Source organism: Montipora foliosa, chromosome 3 (genome assembly GCF_036669935.1).
Source record: "Montipora foliosa isolate CH-2021 chromosome 3, ASM3666993v2, whole genome shotgun sequence".
NCBI classification, from domain to species: Eukaryota; Metazoa; Cnidaria; class Anthozoa; order Scleractinia; family Acroporidae; genus Montipora; species Montipora foliosa.
Genome location: NC_090871.1, coordinates 35,642,872 through 35,657,879, shown reverse-complemented (window position 1 = coordinate 35,657,879; position 15,008 = coordinate 35,642,872). Strand labels below are relative to the sequence as shown.

General features: G+C 39.5%; 1 protein-coding gene across 1 annotated transcript in view; it reads left to right on the top strand.

Annotated features, from left to right (window-relative positions):
* Positions 1-5,929: 5,929 nt before the first annotated feature.
* LOC137997352 (elastase-1-like) overlaps positions 5,930-15,008 on the top strand; it is a 29,536-nt gene continuing 20,457 nt past the window's right edge. The window contains exons 1-2 of the mRNA XM_068843295.1: positions 5,930-6,103; positions 7,716-7,922. Of these exons, the coding sequence (XP_068699396.1) occupies positions 6,028-6,103; positions 7,716-7,922 (283 nt within the window). The 5' untranslated portion in view covers positions 5,930-6,027. The remainder of the gene's footprint in view (positions 6,104-7,715; positions 7,923-15,008) is intronic.

Sequence of the window (15,008 nt, the reverse complement as noted above, 5' to 3'; positions counted from 1 at the left end):
AATATACCTCTTGCAAAACTAGCATCCAACAATTGCGATGACAGTGACAGTGACAATGTCCCATTAAGTGCGCTCACCAAACACAGTATTTAATGTATTAATTTACTTATCAAGCGAGGCAAGAGGCTAGACATTTATGGTTTTGTCATGCACAGAACAGGTTTTGTTGGGTTTTTAAGAGGAAACCAATAATGCATGTTTTAATATTAGGGGGTGGGTCATGTAATTTCCAACCTTGCTTTAGGGGTGGGTCAGTCATTTTTGTGCCGAAGGGAGGTGGTGGGCCATGAGTTTTTTATCAACCACATTTCCAAATGCTCCGGCCCACCCCACCCCCCCCCCCCTATACTTTTTGACCAGTCCTTAAGTCCGTTTTAATTTAATCATCCTGTAAATTCTTCTTGAGTTGGTACCAGCTCCACATCGGCACCACTCGATATATTATTAACCGAACCTCACAAGAAGTCAGCGACCCCACCTCTCCAGCTTTATTCCCTTCGCTAACCGTTGTCACGCCTTCAAATGCCAACATCAGTACCAGTGCAAGGAAGATCGCCCTTATTTGGCTCGATTCTCGTCTCGATGTCATGTGTACGCTACGTTAATCAAAGTACACAGTGTCAACTACTTTACATGGAAATGCGGTACACAGCATATTGAAGATGTTCCTTTACACACCACATAATATTTATAATTATTTGGCCTTCTAAAAACTCTCCAACACATATTCCTTGATTATCATTATGTTCAGACCAACTGCTCACCTTTTTAAATACAAAGCATGCGAAGAGACATTCCGTTTATCTTAGTAACAAGTTTAATTCTTTTCTAAAGAGACTTGACTTCTGATCTACACCTCTACAGATTTTCCAATTTCCTTGAAGCAAATACAATATTGTCAGTCACGCAATTTTAGCCAATTTCAGCACTGATCGAATGGTTATAGAATTAACTAAAATATCAAAATAACTGTGCAAAACTATAGCAGATCTCTAACAAAACACAGGGAGGCCAAGAAGGGACATGGATGGACAAAACCGGAGAGGATTGAAATGGATTGAATTTGGGTAACTTTGAAAAACGTCGGCCCACCTTTTTTCAAATTTATGTACGTCTGTATCAAAATGTCATTCACACAGCTGGAAAATCTTTCTCAGTTATGTGGCCGTGATTTTGCAAATGAAAGACTCTTGCTCTACCAATTTGACGTTTAGAGCTCACAATTAACAAAATTAACAAAATTACCTACAATAGCGTGACCTAGCCCCTCTAAAGTCCCTGCTAATATTAATAAAACTCAAGCCATGTGAAATTTGTCACACTTCTTCAGAGGCGTCACTAATTTCCCTCTTGCTTCCATTATCCTGTGTTGTGGACTCCTTTTTTCAAGAATTCCCATTTAAGAAATTCCCTGTTTCAGACAATCTCTGTTTTAGAGATAGAACACATTCCTTGTTCATTATTCCTCGATCCCACGTTCTACGGAGAGGAAAATTTGACAGGTTTCAGTTTCTTTGAACTTTGACTTCAGTCAAATGTTATGCAAACTTTTCACTTATGTATATACCCGACCAACCCTAGTTACTGGGTTGCCGTATGGCAATACGGCAATCCCAGTTGGAAAATGGAAAATGGGTTTTATTTTTTTCCGTGTCGGTAAAAGTCTTGCCTGTCACTCCCCCGGTAAGTGGTGTCTTTGTGCATAGAGCCTTCTGCGCGTATTTTCTTAGGATCGAGAGGGTAGTGGAAATGCGTACATTTCTCTGGTGGACACAGTAGAATCATTAACTTAACCTGTAATGGCGTCGAAAGTCATGTAACGCGAATGGCGTTTTAGTGGATCTTTGAACAAAATATACCCTTATGAAGGTCAAAAATGGCAAATCAATTGGATACTGAACAAGACAGGCGACAACATCGACAACAATCTGTCGCCCGTCTAGCCGTCTTTTACCAAGTGTGCTGTTATGTAGAACATTTAAGATTCGCAGGGCAGCGATAATAGTGAATTCAAAGACTAGACAACGTGGATTGAATGGAATTTCAAGCGTTAAAATCGCTGAAAAGGTAAGATTATTGTCGAAGCGATGCCGCAATTGCGTGTCTTCACCACATGTTCCTTTGATCTCACATTATTGTGTTTTCCGTCAAAATATTCGCTTGTTTTCGCTCGAACATAATTATCTACCTTTATTACATGTCCAGTGAATAGTTTTATCCTCTGTGATGAATTTTCCGTCGAAAAATCGGTTATTTGGGCGGTCAGTGTAAAACGCAGACTGCAGACTGCAGACCGGGGGTAAAATGCAGACTGACGGTAAAATAAATATTAATAATAAAAAAACGAGTCATAAGGATAAAATAAAGATTGTTTGAAAGACAATCCTGTTTTACATCTGTCAACAACTCACATTATTATGACTGCAGGTCGCTGCACCTTTTGGGGATGCGATCGTACGCGTTGAAATCATCTGTGCTTTGTTTTTGCGCTTCCAGATGCATTGCAATGTTCCAAATTATTTGTCACACCGGTACATCGAGGGAAATCGATCGAAAAACCAACAATTATTACTTCGAATACCTGAATAATCTCGGTTGTCTTTTTTCGGTGCAACGAAATGCACAAAGAATTTCATGTATTCCGAGCAATTAGGACGCGGGGATTTCATTGGTTAAGCTATGCGTGATAACCCCTAGGGAGAGGTCTTAATTGAAAATTACATTTTCCAGATGCAAAACAAATTAAACGAGCTTGTGAACTAAAGGATAAACATAACGTACACGAAAGCGAATGAAAGGATCCTAATAAGAAATTTTTACACCAGTCATACTGGCTTAAGCCGACTGAATTGAAACGTTAAATGGTTGCAAAATCCACGTTATCTCTGTCTTTGTTAATTGGTACTGTAGCCATGCGTATCAAAATAAATTGAGTTATTGGGTAATTACTCGATTACTTTGTTCAGTGCAGCAAAATGGACAGTTAAATTACGGGGTGGTGACTTCTTTGCCTAAAAGCAACTCACTTAACGAAACTGTCCTTTTTCAAACAACAAGGATTCAAACAGCTTCAATTCTTACAGAGTTCGATAAAAATCCGGATTTAACACATGCGGTGGGGCAACCAAAGCGATGGGAGCTGTGTTGGGGTTTCAGTGTGAAAGTACAAACGGCTACTAACACTCTTATAACTCTTTTTTCATTATTATTTTATTAACCTGCAGTCTGCAGTCTGCAGTCTGCATTTTACCCTCAGTCTGCATTTTATCCCTGGTCTGCAGTCTGCGTTTTACACTGACCGGTTATTTGGGTGGTTTTTGGCAACAGAGGTTAATTATTCGTAATGCGATCGCTTCCGTTGCCGTTAGCAATGGGTCGCAAATTTGACACTTTTATCGCATTATCACATTACGCATTGAACCACGTTATCTATTATTCCTAAAAATCTAAAAATATTCATGCCTTATCAGTTTTCGGTCGAATTTATGTCCAAGAAAGCAGATAAATTGCAGAAAATATTAGTTTTGCATCCAAAAATTCGTTATCAACGCTAAAATGACCAAATTTTGCCTAGAAAACATATTTTACTGTTATTTTTCTTAAATTTTTTCGTTCGACTTTCGCTTTTATAAAATGTTTCGGTTGTCTGTGAATAAGTTGTATGCTGTTGGAAAGCTTATTTTCTTAGCTTTAAAATGATGTATTTTCCTCCCTAACTTTGAATATTTTTTGAGAAAATAAAAACATTTTTTGGCGATGACTGATTTACTGCGGTTTTCTCGCGGTTGGGAAAGTAGGAAAAAGAGTTAGGCCAGTAGCCAGGTTTTTAACCTCAGAAAAGGATCTGTTTCGTCGTACGAACGTGTGAGGACCTGTGAGCCAAAGGGCCTCTGCTGGTATGACTTCTGGGTGACCCCTTAATAACTTCTTACTAACCGAGCGCGAGGGCCGTACTGCCAGGGAAATATTGGCCCGAGGTCGTGGCAGTACGGACCGAGCGCAGCGAGGTCCGTACAAAAACGACCCAGGGCCAATATTCCCCAGTACGGCTCGAGCTACAATCTTGGACAAAATAAAATGGAACAGAAATGCCCCCTCTCCCCCAAATCAAGGATGAAGGTGCGTGAAGGCCAAAACGCGCCATTTTCCCATCACTGATTTTGGGGGGAGGGGTGGTCTCAATGTTCCATTTAATTTGTCCAAGATTGTCTGTAGAGGCTATGACGTCACAAATTTAAGATCAGGTCAATTAAGAGGTCATCTGTCAACACATTAATCATCCGAAACCACTGGCCTCTGACGCAGTCACGCTCGTCGCTAGTGTTGCTATGTTGAGATACTACATGGAAGATATTTTAAGAGAAGCAGAGCGTATAAAAAAGCCAAACCTAAAATGAAAATTTGCCAGTACGATCAAGAATAAGGGTATAACTCTACGTAGAATTGACGAAAAAATTGCCACCGAGAAAAAGAATACCCGAGGAAACAAAAGTAAGAGTTAGAGTTCTCAAGCCCACTACTGATCTTACTCTGGAAGCATTTCTGGGGAGTTAATCGATAAAACTATAGGGTCTATGTAGGGTCGCATCGCTGAGATTAAACGAAGCAATGGCAAAAGACTCAAGCATTAAAGTAGCGCTTTTAAAGCTTTGTAGAGCACTTGAATGGTTTTACATGACATTAAAACGTTTAAGGCACGATTCACGAGACTTTTTATACGATTAACGTCTGTTTTGAGACGCTTTTCAACGGTTAAGCACGGTTAACAAGCAATGGAAAAAAGAGTCAATCTGTTCTGTCACCTTTCTGGCCAGACGACAAAATCGTGAAAAATCGACAAAATTCGTTGCTGATAGCCTGCAAATCGTGCCCATCAACACTTTTGTGAACGTAAATCCTGCTCTATTTTTCAGCGTGGAAAAATCAGAAGATAGATCAGGTAAATATCGCCAACAAATTTAAGGGACTGCAAATGCAGTTCTTAAAATTCAACAAGTTTGCGTATTCGGTATGGTTAGCGCACGGATGCAAAGTCTAAGGCGTAGAATGTGGGTAGGTTGGATAGTTAGATGGGGTAGATAATCTGTAGTAGAAGGTTCGAATCCTCCTTACATGCGATTTCTTTCTTCTTTTTTCCAATAGTTTTATTCCCTTTTTTGTTTGCAATTTATGTTAACGTGAAATGCCACTTGCATTTAGTTTTTTTTCAGTGTCGCCTTGCTCAGTTTATTTTATGAATGGGAGATGTGCTCTCGGATGATGTAACTTTTGAGCGAACGAGAGCAGATTTCGTGTCGTGATTACCCCATATACTACTGGTAACGCCAAGCAGGGGCTCATAGACAATCTTGGACAAAATAAAATGGAACAGAAATGCCCCCTCTCCCCCAAATCAAGGATGAAGGTGCGTGAAGGCCAAAACGCGCCATTTTCCCATCACTGATTTTGGGGAGAGGGGTGGTCTCAATGTTCCATTTAATTTGTCCAAGATTGTAGCTCGGTTAGTAAGTAGTTTATTATATGGTTTTTTAATTACCTTTTGCTTTGTTTTTGCAAGCCCGTAATCGGCCCGTGGGCCAGTCACAATTTGCCTGGAACGCTGCACGTACCACAGGCAACCCAGTGTACCCTCACGCAGGGTCTAGTTTTTACTTGCAAACGGAAGTTTGTTCGCGAATGTTTTGTCACTATCATGGCAGAACTTTATCGGTAACGCCATTATCAGAGTTTACGTTGCACAATACCTTTCTCAGTTTACATCTTCCATTTGCTTAAACAAACACTAAGCGTTTACTTTACAAAATATACGGAACACGATGGAACCAATCTGGAGGCGTCTATCTGTTTTCTCAAAAACATAAGACAATTTCAAGTTGCTTTGGTATGTTGACACTAAGTGAACTTTGCTGACCTCATGAAATGAAAGCACTTCAGTGAATAAGAAAAAAACCACCAAACCCTCACTGCCATTTTGCACTGTACCATAATCGCTATCACTGGTTTTTGTCATTTCTTATTTCTCTTGATATGGAAGTATCCCACAGCTATGGCCACTTAATTACATTGTTGTTATTTTCAAATGCCTTATACTGTCTTGGTGAAGGTATGCATATTTTTTTTACTTACAATGTTTATTATATGCCTTAACCTTCTGATGACATGCATTGAAATCAAACTTGTTTTGTGAACGTTTCTGTTACATGATAAAATCGCTTCCATAAACCAGATGTGAAGGTCAATTTTAAAGCGACCGCATTCAATTGAAGGTTGTTTAGAGGTTCTTTCTACAGTGAACATTTGTGCATTGTCTTTGGAATGTTTTAACATTGCGACCGCAGCTGCTACTAGCAATAGACAAGATGATGAACCTTTTGCGGTTCAAAAGTTGCTATTTATTGCGTTATTTGAAATGTCTTAAAATTACGGTTACAATTATATGCTAATTATGTGAAGAAACGAAGTCTATTAGCTCATGCCAATCACAGGTGACAACAATATAACTGAGAACTTAGAAGTGAATAAAATTGAGTTGAGTTGAGCTTGACTGGCCATGTTTTGGTGGTGACCGTTGTCAGCAGAAACTAGTGACGTAATGGCCTTTACGAGTTCTCTCTCTATTGCACAGTGGTAGAGCAATATTGGAAGTCATAAGTGCGACTCAGGAGGACTAACCAGCGATCAGGCCTACTTTTCCTTGGAGAGGGCGCGAAGAACGCCTGATCGCAGGTTACAGCAGGGCTATTTTGAGAATTGTCATACGATTCGCGGCTTTGTTGTCGTTACTTGAGGTCTGCACTGTTCCTTTATACGGCCGCCATGGTGGTTTCTTACTTGTGTAACAGTTTTTGTTGAATAAAGCCTGTACTGAAGGCTCTCCCGAGTTTCATCTCGCTAAAACTAGAATGAGTATTCCCAAGCCATCATCACCCAAAAACTAGATCTTTTCATTTTTCCGATAAAAGGGCTTTAAAAACCAAAATGTGATAAAAACTTTAAAAGCCACTCAAATGATAAATAGTTAGGTTGATCGTTCAATCTCTATTAGTTTGAACGGCAGTGACGAGTAGCAGTCACAATTAACCAAAGAGTGGCAATGGGACAAAAGCACTACATCCAGCAATTCAACCGTAATTCTTCATTGACAGAGATTCCAGCCCTGTCAATTAAAAAACGGAGTTTTTAGGAGCGGCGGCGCGTACGAGCGCCGCAGGCGCGAGCCCGGCTCTAGGGGGGGGGGGGGGGGGGGACTGGGGGCATTTTCCCCCGGGACAAAGGTTAAGATATGTGCCTCTAAGCCCTAGTTTATACGTCGCATAATCGTCGCGTCGAATTAAATACTAATTATATTTAGACTAGACGCCGTAACCTACATTCGCCGAAAACGGGAGGTTTCTGGCCAAAATGGGAGGGTTAAAATCTTTGCATTGAGTGAGCTTTTTAGCCCCTTATTTGAGAGATTATGTTATATCCGAAACGTAGAATGAACAGTTTTGCTTCATGTCAGTTGTTGTTATCCATTTGCAAAGCTATTACTCTGTATTTAGAAAAGTGAATAATTCCCATGCAAATGTTTTAAATATGTGATGTGCCACACATTTCATTAATTGAAAAAACCAGAGTTTGAGAGAGGTTAATTCCTTTTTGGAGCATCTACCGCGGAGAAGCTTAGTTAGTTTCATAATCACAGAAATAAAGAAATGATCTTTTCTCCTCAGAATGTGGTCATAAATCTCGTTTTCGCCGCGTTATCGGTGGTAAAGAAGCTGTTCCTCACTCGTGGCCCTGGTTAGCGGAGATTCAGTATAATGACAAGGGAACCTGGTACCACAAGTGCGGAGGTTCCCTGATTTATCCTGAGTGGATTGTGACTGCAGCCCATTGTTTGGTGTACGGCAACAATAAAGAAATCAGGATTGTCTTAGGTTTGTTTCTGTAGGTAAAACAGAGGTGACAGTCTGCCTGCATGTACACACTAGAAGTGTTTGCTCGCAAACTGACAGTGATTTGGTGGAATTAAGGCTTACAAATCGAGAGTGCTAGGCTTTGTACGGGTGCTATGGAGGGGACAAACAGGCAAAGCTTTCTAAGGGATATCTCTTGGGTTAAACTTAGCGTTAGAAGAAAAATGCATAAATGGGGGTTCCTGCGCAAGATATTGTATCAGCTACAGTAGCTCATCGTTATGGGTAGTGCACTGTAAGTGCAATTATACTGTTTGAATGAATGAGTCAGTGAGCGTAAGATTTGTAGGCCTGCAGCGCGTGCATGAATTAAGACACTAATGTACGGTTTTCTTGAATCATAACAATGGACGTTTATTTACAGCCCACTTGTCGCCCTTTCCCTTTCTCAATTTTGCTAACGAAAAGAGAATTAAAACTGTTTGAATACGTTTATTGTCAAATTTACAGACATATTTAAATTCTTAAATGTCTTAAATCAAAATCACTCATTTACCGTCTACGGAGGCCGTCACGCAAGCTGACATTCCACACACATTCTGCAGGTCGAATAAATAAGAACAAAATTCACCAATCGACCATAACATTTTTACCCTTAAAGCCCTGGTCAACTTCTCTGACTGCACTGAAAAACATTCAACAGTAATTTCCTCGCAACAGAAAGAAAAACAGTAGAAAACTACTTTTATCTTTATCATTGCGATCGATCAGCTTTATTGTGTTGAAATTCCCACGGCGCTTTGCACAAACATTTTGCCTAGCGTAGCCAAAACTCGGGGCCGGGGTGTCTTTTTTTCCCCCAATTTTGTTGTTTCAGTTTTTTTGTGGTTTGGTTTGTCCTGTACTGTTATTTTCGAATGATCGGCATCTGTCCTTCATTTACAGTGGAATTTAATCAAAAAATTTAGGAACATATGGAAGCTATGAAAGTTCTTGAGGGACATCTTAGCTTTTTTTAAAAATCGGACTTTGTTGTTTTGGTTTTTTAAATCGAAGTTGGTTTTTGCGAGCATCTGGCTTTGTCTTTCCGAAAATCGGAGTTTGTTATTCGAAATTAAGAGATTTCCAAAATTGCTGAAATTGAAGTTATAGAATATACGTCAACTGCCAGAGACAACGAAGACTCGCTGAGCTCCACACTTTAAAATCGCATTGTACTGTTTACTTCCTTTAAAACAGAATCACAGTTCCACGTACGATGATCGTCACGTAGTCACACGAAGTTCTCATTTGCTTGTTTGTTCGTGTTGTTGTCAATGTTGTCGTCTGACTTTACTACAAACGGTTTGTAGTAAAGTGAGAGTCGCACGGCAACTGGTCAGCATATTCTATTCGGACGTCAAGTGATCGAGTCCAATTTTACGATAAAAACACAACAACATTGAGAACAATTTTGTGGAAACAAGCAAACGAGAAGACCATCGTGAAACTGTGGCTATGCTTAACTGTATTGCGGAGAAGGTTATTTACGAAGTAAACATTAAAATATGGTTTTAAAGTGTGGAGCTCAGCGAGGCTTTCAATGTCTCAGGAGTTAGCGTATATTCCCCGCAAAAACTTCAAGTTCAGTCCGAAATTCTCTTAATTTCGAAAACAAACAAAAAAGGTCCTTTTTTTTTTACTTATTTCCAGCATAAATGAAGGAAAGATGGCGAACATTCGAAAATAACAGTACAGGAGAATAACGACAAAAATTAAAACAAACGGAAAAAAAGACACTCCGACCCCGACCCCGGCCCCGCGTTTTGGCTACTACCCTTCCTGTTTTTTTTCTAGCAATAGAAAAGATGAGCTCTTCTGAATAAACGAAATATTAAAAAATCGCAACTTAGTTTTCACATCTGTCGAAATATTTTAGTCATCGAGTGGAAATGTACGTTCGGCAGCACTATTTTAATTGTGCTTTTATCGATGTTATCTGATTGGTAAACATTTAGATCTATATATCGGCTAGTCTGCGTCTGTTCATTTCCCTGATAGCCTCTTTCTTATCTTGTAATTTATTCACGCAATTTTTCGCTCCACTTTTCTTTTAAAAAATTACAACTGTATGAAATAGAGAAGAAGAAGAAGAAGCCTTCTTTGTGTTTAAGGTGAGAGCGAAAACAAAGCTGAAAATGTGGGCGGCCATCACCGCCAAAATACAGGAAATTGAAATGGAACATGTACAAAGAAAACATGGTTTAATGATGGCCGTTTGCCAAACGAAATAAGTGGTTTTATTTATTTATTTATTTATTCCATTTTCACTGCATTAGATGAAGCAATTCATACTACATACTAAAAGAAAAAAAAATTACTGCAGTGGGGAAGGACTAGAAGGGAACATACGAACCATTCGAGCTAGTCCACCCAAAAACTACAACGGACATTTAATTAAAGAAGAAAAAGCAAAGAAAAAAAAAACATTAAAATATGTCTGAAATGTAAAAACTATAATTGCTAATATGTCATATCCTAGATTATTCTAATCAGAAAATAATTGTTGCATCAATCACTACCTCCAAAAGTGGGCCAGTTGGAAAACATGGACTGGACTCTGGACTGGACTGGACTGGACTGGACTGGACGTGACTGGGGATTAATTTTTTTAAAATCAGTTTTATTACAAATAGTCACCCGAGGTCAACACAGCAGTATTTGGCTCCATTTCCACAGATTCCGCAACTATTTTTAATGTAAGACAGAATCATGACCTGTCCCAGTACCCTGTGTGACTTTTGTTGTCAATGCTTTCCATCAGTGATCTGTCTTTGACCTTTTAAATATAACGCAATATATCTTTTGTCACATTCTATTTGGTGCTTTCGTTCATGAATGCCAAAGGACTCAGGCTTCGCTTTATTTATCCAGCTTACTGAGTTGTACCAAGCTCTCTATTCGTGTGGGTTCTGGAGTATACGTCTCATGCGAGATGATGTCGGTAAATTTACCGAGTTACCGCACAACATCTTGAACATCTTGAAGTCATTATCACTGATATCGCTATTATGAACACAAACATCACTGTAAAACACTAACCAACTGATAACAAAATGCAATTACAGTAAATGTCCATTGAAATTTGTCAACTGATAATCATCGAATTGATTGCAGGTAATTTCCGATTTCATTCACATTCGTAATACACGCGATTCTAAAAAAGACCCATTTTTCACATTCAATCCAAAGAATCTCTATTGTTTCTGTCCTCACTGCCTCACTATAAAGCTGAATATTTGATATTTCGAAAATGGCCTATTGATACAATATTACACAGAGAGTAAACTAAGAAAATAATCAACTAGGGGATGTTGCCTTCCTTTATAAGTCAATAAATTCTCTTAAGTTTAAACTGATACCAGTAGGGAAACATTATGAAGGTTGATCGCGATTCTTCAGGACTTATCTTTGTTTTGTTTATCAACGCGGTCTACAAGTTGTTTATGTCTTCCTCTTTTATTCAGTTTCATTTCGTTAGCTTTTGTCATCGGGCTGTTCGAATTGTTTTTTTCGTTTGTGACGGTGAAAACCGTGACAAACGTATGGACACAAACACAGATAAGACCGTCGCCGCGATTTTATCTGGGTTTTCGCTTTCCTGAGGAACAAGGGGCTGGACAATCTGCGAGCCAGCGAACCATGCGAATTTCGCATTTAAGTCTAAGCATCCATTTCAAATAGCGCTGATAAACAGTTGTTAAGTCTAAGCACCCATTTTAAAATGGTTAGCTTTCAATAATTGTGTGACTCGCATGTTGACTTGCATGGCTCGCCATGTTGGCTCGCATGACTCGCACATTGTTCTTACTCGAGGAACAGAATCGTCTGACACAATTTGTTTAACGTAGTCTAATGCTTTCATTGCTTCTAAAATGGTTTAAACATCTCTGAATACAGAAAACATCTCACATGAAAACGAAAAGTATACGAGCTTAATAAAGGGCATATGACGCACAAGTGCAACTTTGTTCCACAATTTCTGCCCTGTCTTCCTGTCAATTTTGGGTCTCTTTTAGACTCGCTTGATAGACGAACGTGAATGAAATCGGAAATTACCTGCAATCAATTCGATGATTATCATTTGACAAATTTCAATGGACATTTACTGTAATTACATTTTGTTATCAGTTGGTTAGTGTTTTACAGTGATGTTTGTGTTCATAATAGCGATATCAGTGATAATATATATTGCGTTATATTTGAAAGGTCAAAGACAGATCACTGATTGAAAGCATTGACAAGAAACGTCACACAGGGTACTGGGACAGGTCATGATTCTGTCTTTCATTAAAAATAGTTGCGGAGTCTGTGGTTTGGGTGTGACCTCTTCACCCACAGGGAAACTCTCCCCGAGGAATTACGACGGAAAACACAGCGTGAGGGATGGTATTACGGAGAACTTTCTAAGTATGTGTAGCGAAACTTGTAAATACTCGCTTAAAAGATTACCTCAAATTTAAGAGAAATGGAGCCAAATACTGCTGTGTTGACCTCGGGTGACTATTTGTAATGAAACTGATTCTAAAAAATTAACCCCAAGTCCAGTCCAGTCCAGAATCCAGTCCAGTCCAGTCCAGTCCAGAGTCCAGTCCATGTTTTCCAACTGGCCCTAAAGTGACATGGGGGCGGTCAGGGTCGAAGCTCTTCTCTTTAAAGAACTCATTATATTGTTTTTTAAATAATGATAGGCTTAAATTAGAGGTTTTGAAATGAAACTGTCGAAATACAAAAGGTTAAGTGTTCTTTTGAGAAGCGGTTTAGTCGAAATTGAAATCGTTTAGATTGTTTTGAAATGGTTTAGACGCCGATGTCAAAACGGAAACGGAACAGACTAATTCAAATTGGTTTATGCAACTGAGAATCCATATCCGTCGACGAAATGTGAAATGATACATACATACATACATACATACATACATTTCAGCACGATAATGGTTAAAGCTAATGCTTATGGGGTCAGGTCTGACAACAAATGATCTTGTGCCCCGTAGCAGAAGGGTTTAGTCAAAGAAGGCACGATTCTCACTGGCAAATGGTTTATTCAAGTGCAAATGGTTTAATAACAGGCAGACAAACCTAAGCATGCGAGAGGGCGTGACGTCATGTTATTTTGAGACAATTGTAACGGCTGATTCAACTGATCGAGGAAAATGTTCCATAAAAACTTCATATCGCGATGTTTCTTTTCGAAAACTCAGTTTATGGACAACACCCGCTATTTTCTGCGTTGTCCTGAGTGATTTCATGGGTTTTTGGGACGCTTCGGGTGCTTACCATTTAGCCAAAAAAGCCGGAAATATCGGTTTGAGGTCAAGTGGAAAGGCAGTTTTCCGGAAAATCTTTTCGGAAATTGTGGACAACCTTTAGAGGTGGTCCTCTTGTTCCGTTCGGAACGAAATTCGCAAAATGCCCTTACCATTTGCGAGAATCCTTCCGTGAAAGTCAAGCATCCACAATGGCAGAGAAAATGTCACGCTTTGAAGAAAAGCTGCAAGGCATGGAAAGACAATTTGATCTCCTGAATGTTGAGATAGAAGAATGGAGAGCAAAATATGCACATTTGGAGGAAGAAAAGGAGAAGCTTTTTGAAGAGGTTAAAAAAGAGCTTTCTTCGCCTGCAGAAAAAGAAAAATCATGCTTGCAGAAGAATTCGAAGAACAAAAGGGAGAAAATGAAGAACTGGAAAAATACATCAGAAAATTAGAGAAAGAACACTTCCAACCACACAAAGCCCATGTGAAAGATTTCACCGAACTTTCAAGAAAGCAGCAGAAAAGAAGGCTTGACACGTTGACTACAAGAGCACAAAAAGCCTTGTGGTTTATCGATTTATTTGATTTAGAGTTTGATAGCTTGCAGCTACACGATCATAAAGGCACGCAGTTTTTATTGGAAGGTTCCCAAGAGCAAAACAAAAAAGGGCCAAGTGTTGCTCGGGCTGTTACATCACCTCCCACACTGTCCCCTACACCACTCACCACACCAGCCCCCCCCCCCCCCCAGTCACCACCTGACACAAGGAATGCAGCTTCATCCCTTTCCGAAATGGAAATGGATCCAGCAAAAAAACCCTCTGCTCCAACAGAAACAGTGGCCTCATACCCCGAGTCAAATGAGCCTTGGGAGAAACAAAGGAACTCAGTTTGACAGTGTCACAGAAGCTGACAAGAGTAAAATTGACACTGATCTGTTCTTAATGGACAAGTTTGCAGTTGGGGATGCCTTTATCCATGAGCTCCGCATGGTCATCGATCGGCAGGTACAAAACACAGGTCACAGGTGACAGGTCATTGTTTACCAATACAGAAAGTATCCTAAACATTCATAAATGCTAACCTTAGGCCTCATTAGGCCTAAAAAAAAGTTTTTAGGCCCAAGGTTAGCTTTTATGAATGTTTAGAATACGTTCTGTATTGGTAAAACAATGACCTGTGACCTGTGTTTTGTACCTGGCAATCATTGATGCAATGCCTTGGTTCCACCTTATTAAACAATGCAGAGACAAGCTCAACAGCACATGTTCCTTAAAACCCATTCCAAGAGGCCACGCTGGTGCCCAAGTATCTTTCAAAGAATCTCTAAAAAACAAGCTGAGCCAACTGGTAAACAAGCCTAAAGTATAAATCTCAAGAATCCTATCCTCAAAAATCTGAAATTTTTAGGTTCAAGATGGAAAATTATTGCCTGACAAAAATCAGTGGGGATGGAGCACGCATGAGAAGGCTTACAAATTATGTCATTCTGAGCCGCTGCATTCTTACTGAGACTGAAGATACCCTATCTGCGAAAGGTAACATTGCTCTGGCATCTAATAAATTATCATAAATTACAAGCAAACGTTTTGCAATCAGACAGTGCCCTTGAATATAGAGTAAACACTATACTTGGCTTATGTTTTCCTTAAATCAGGAACAAATACCAGTGCAGTGATGAGTGGCTCAGAATGCTATTACTGGCTGACGACAGGATTTAAAGAATGCTGGGATGAAATTAATCAAGTAATCGATGATGCTCAACTTGAAATTAGTCCTGGCCATAATATTCCCATTTTTTGCAGGTTTTCTT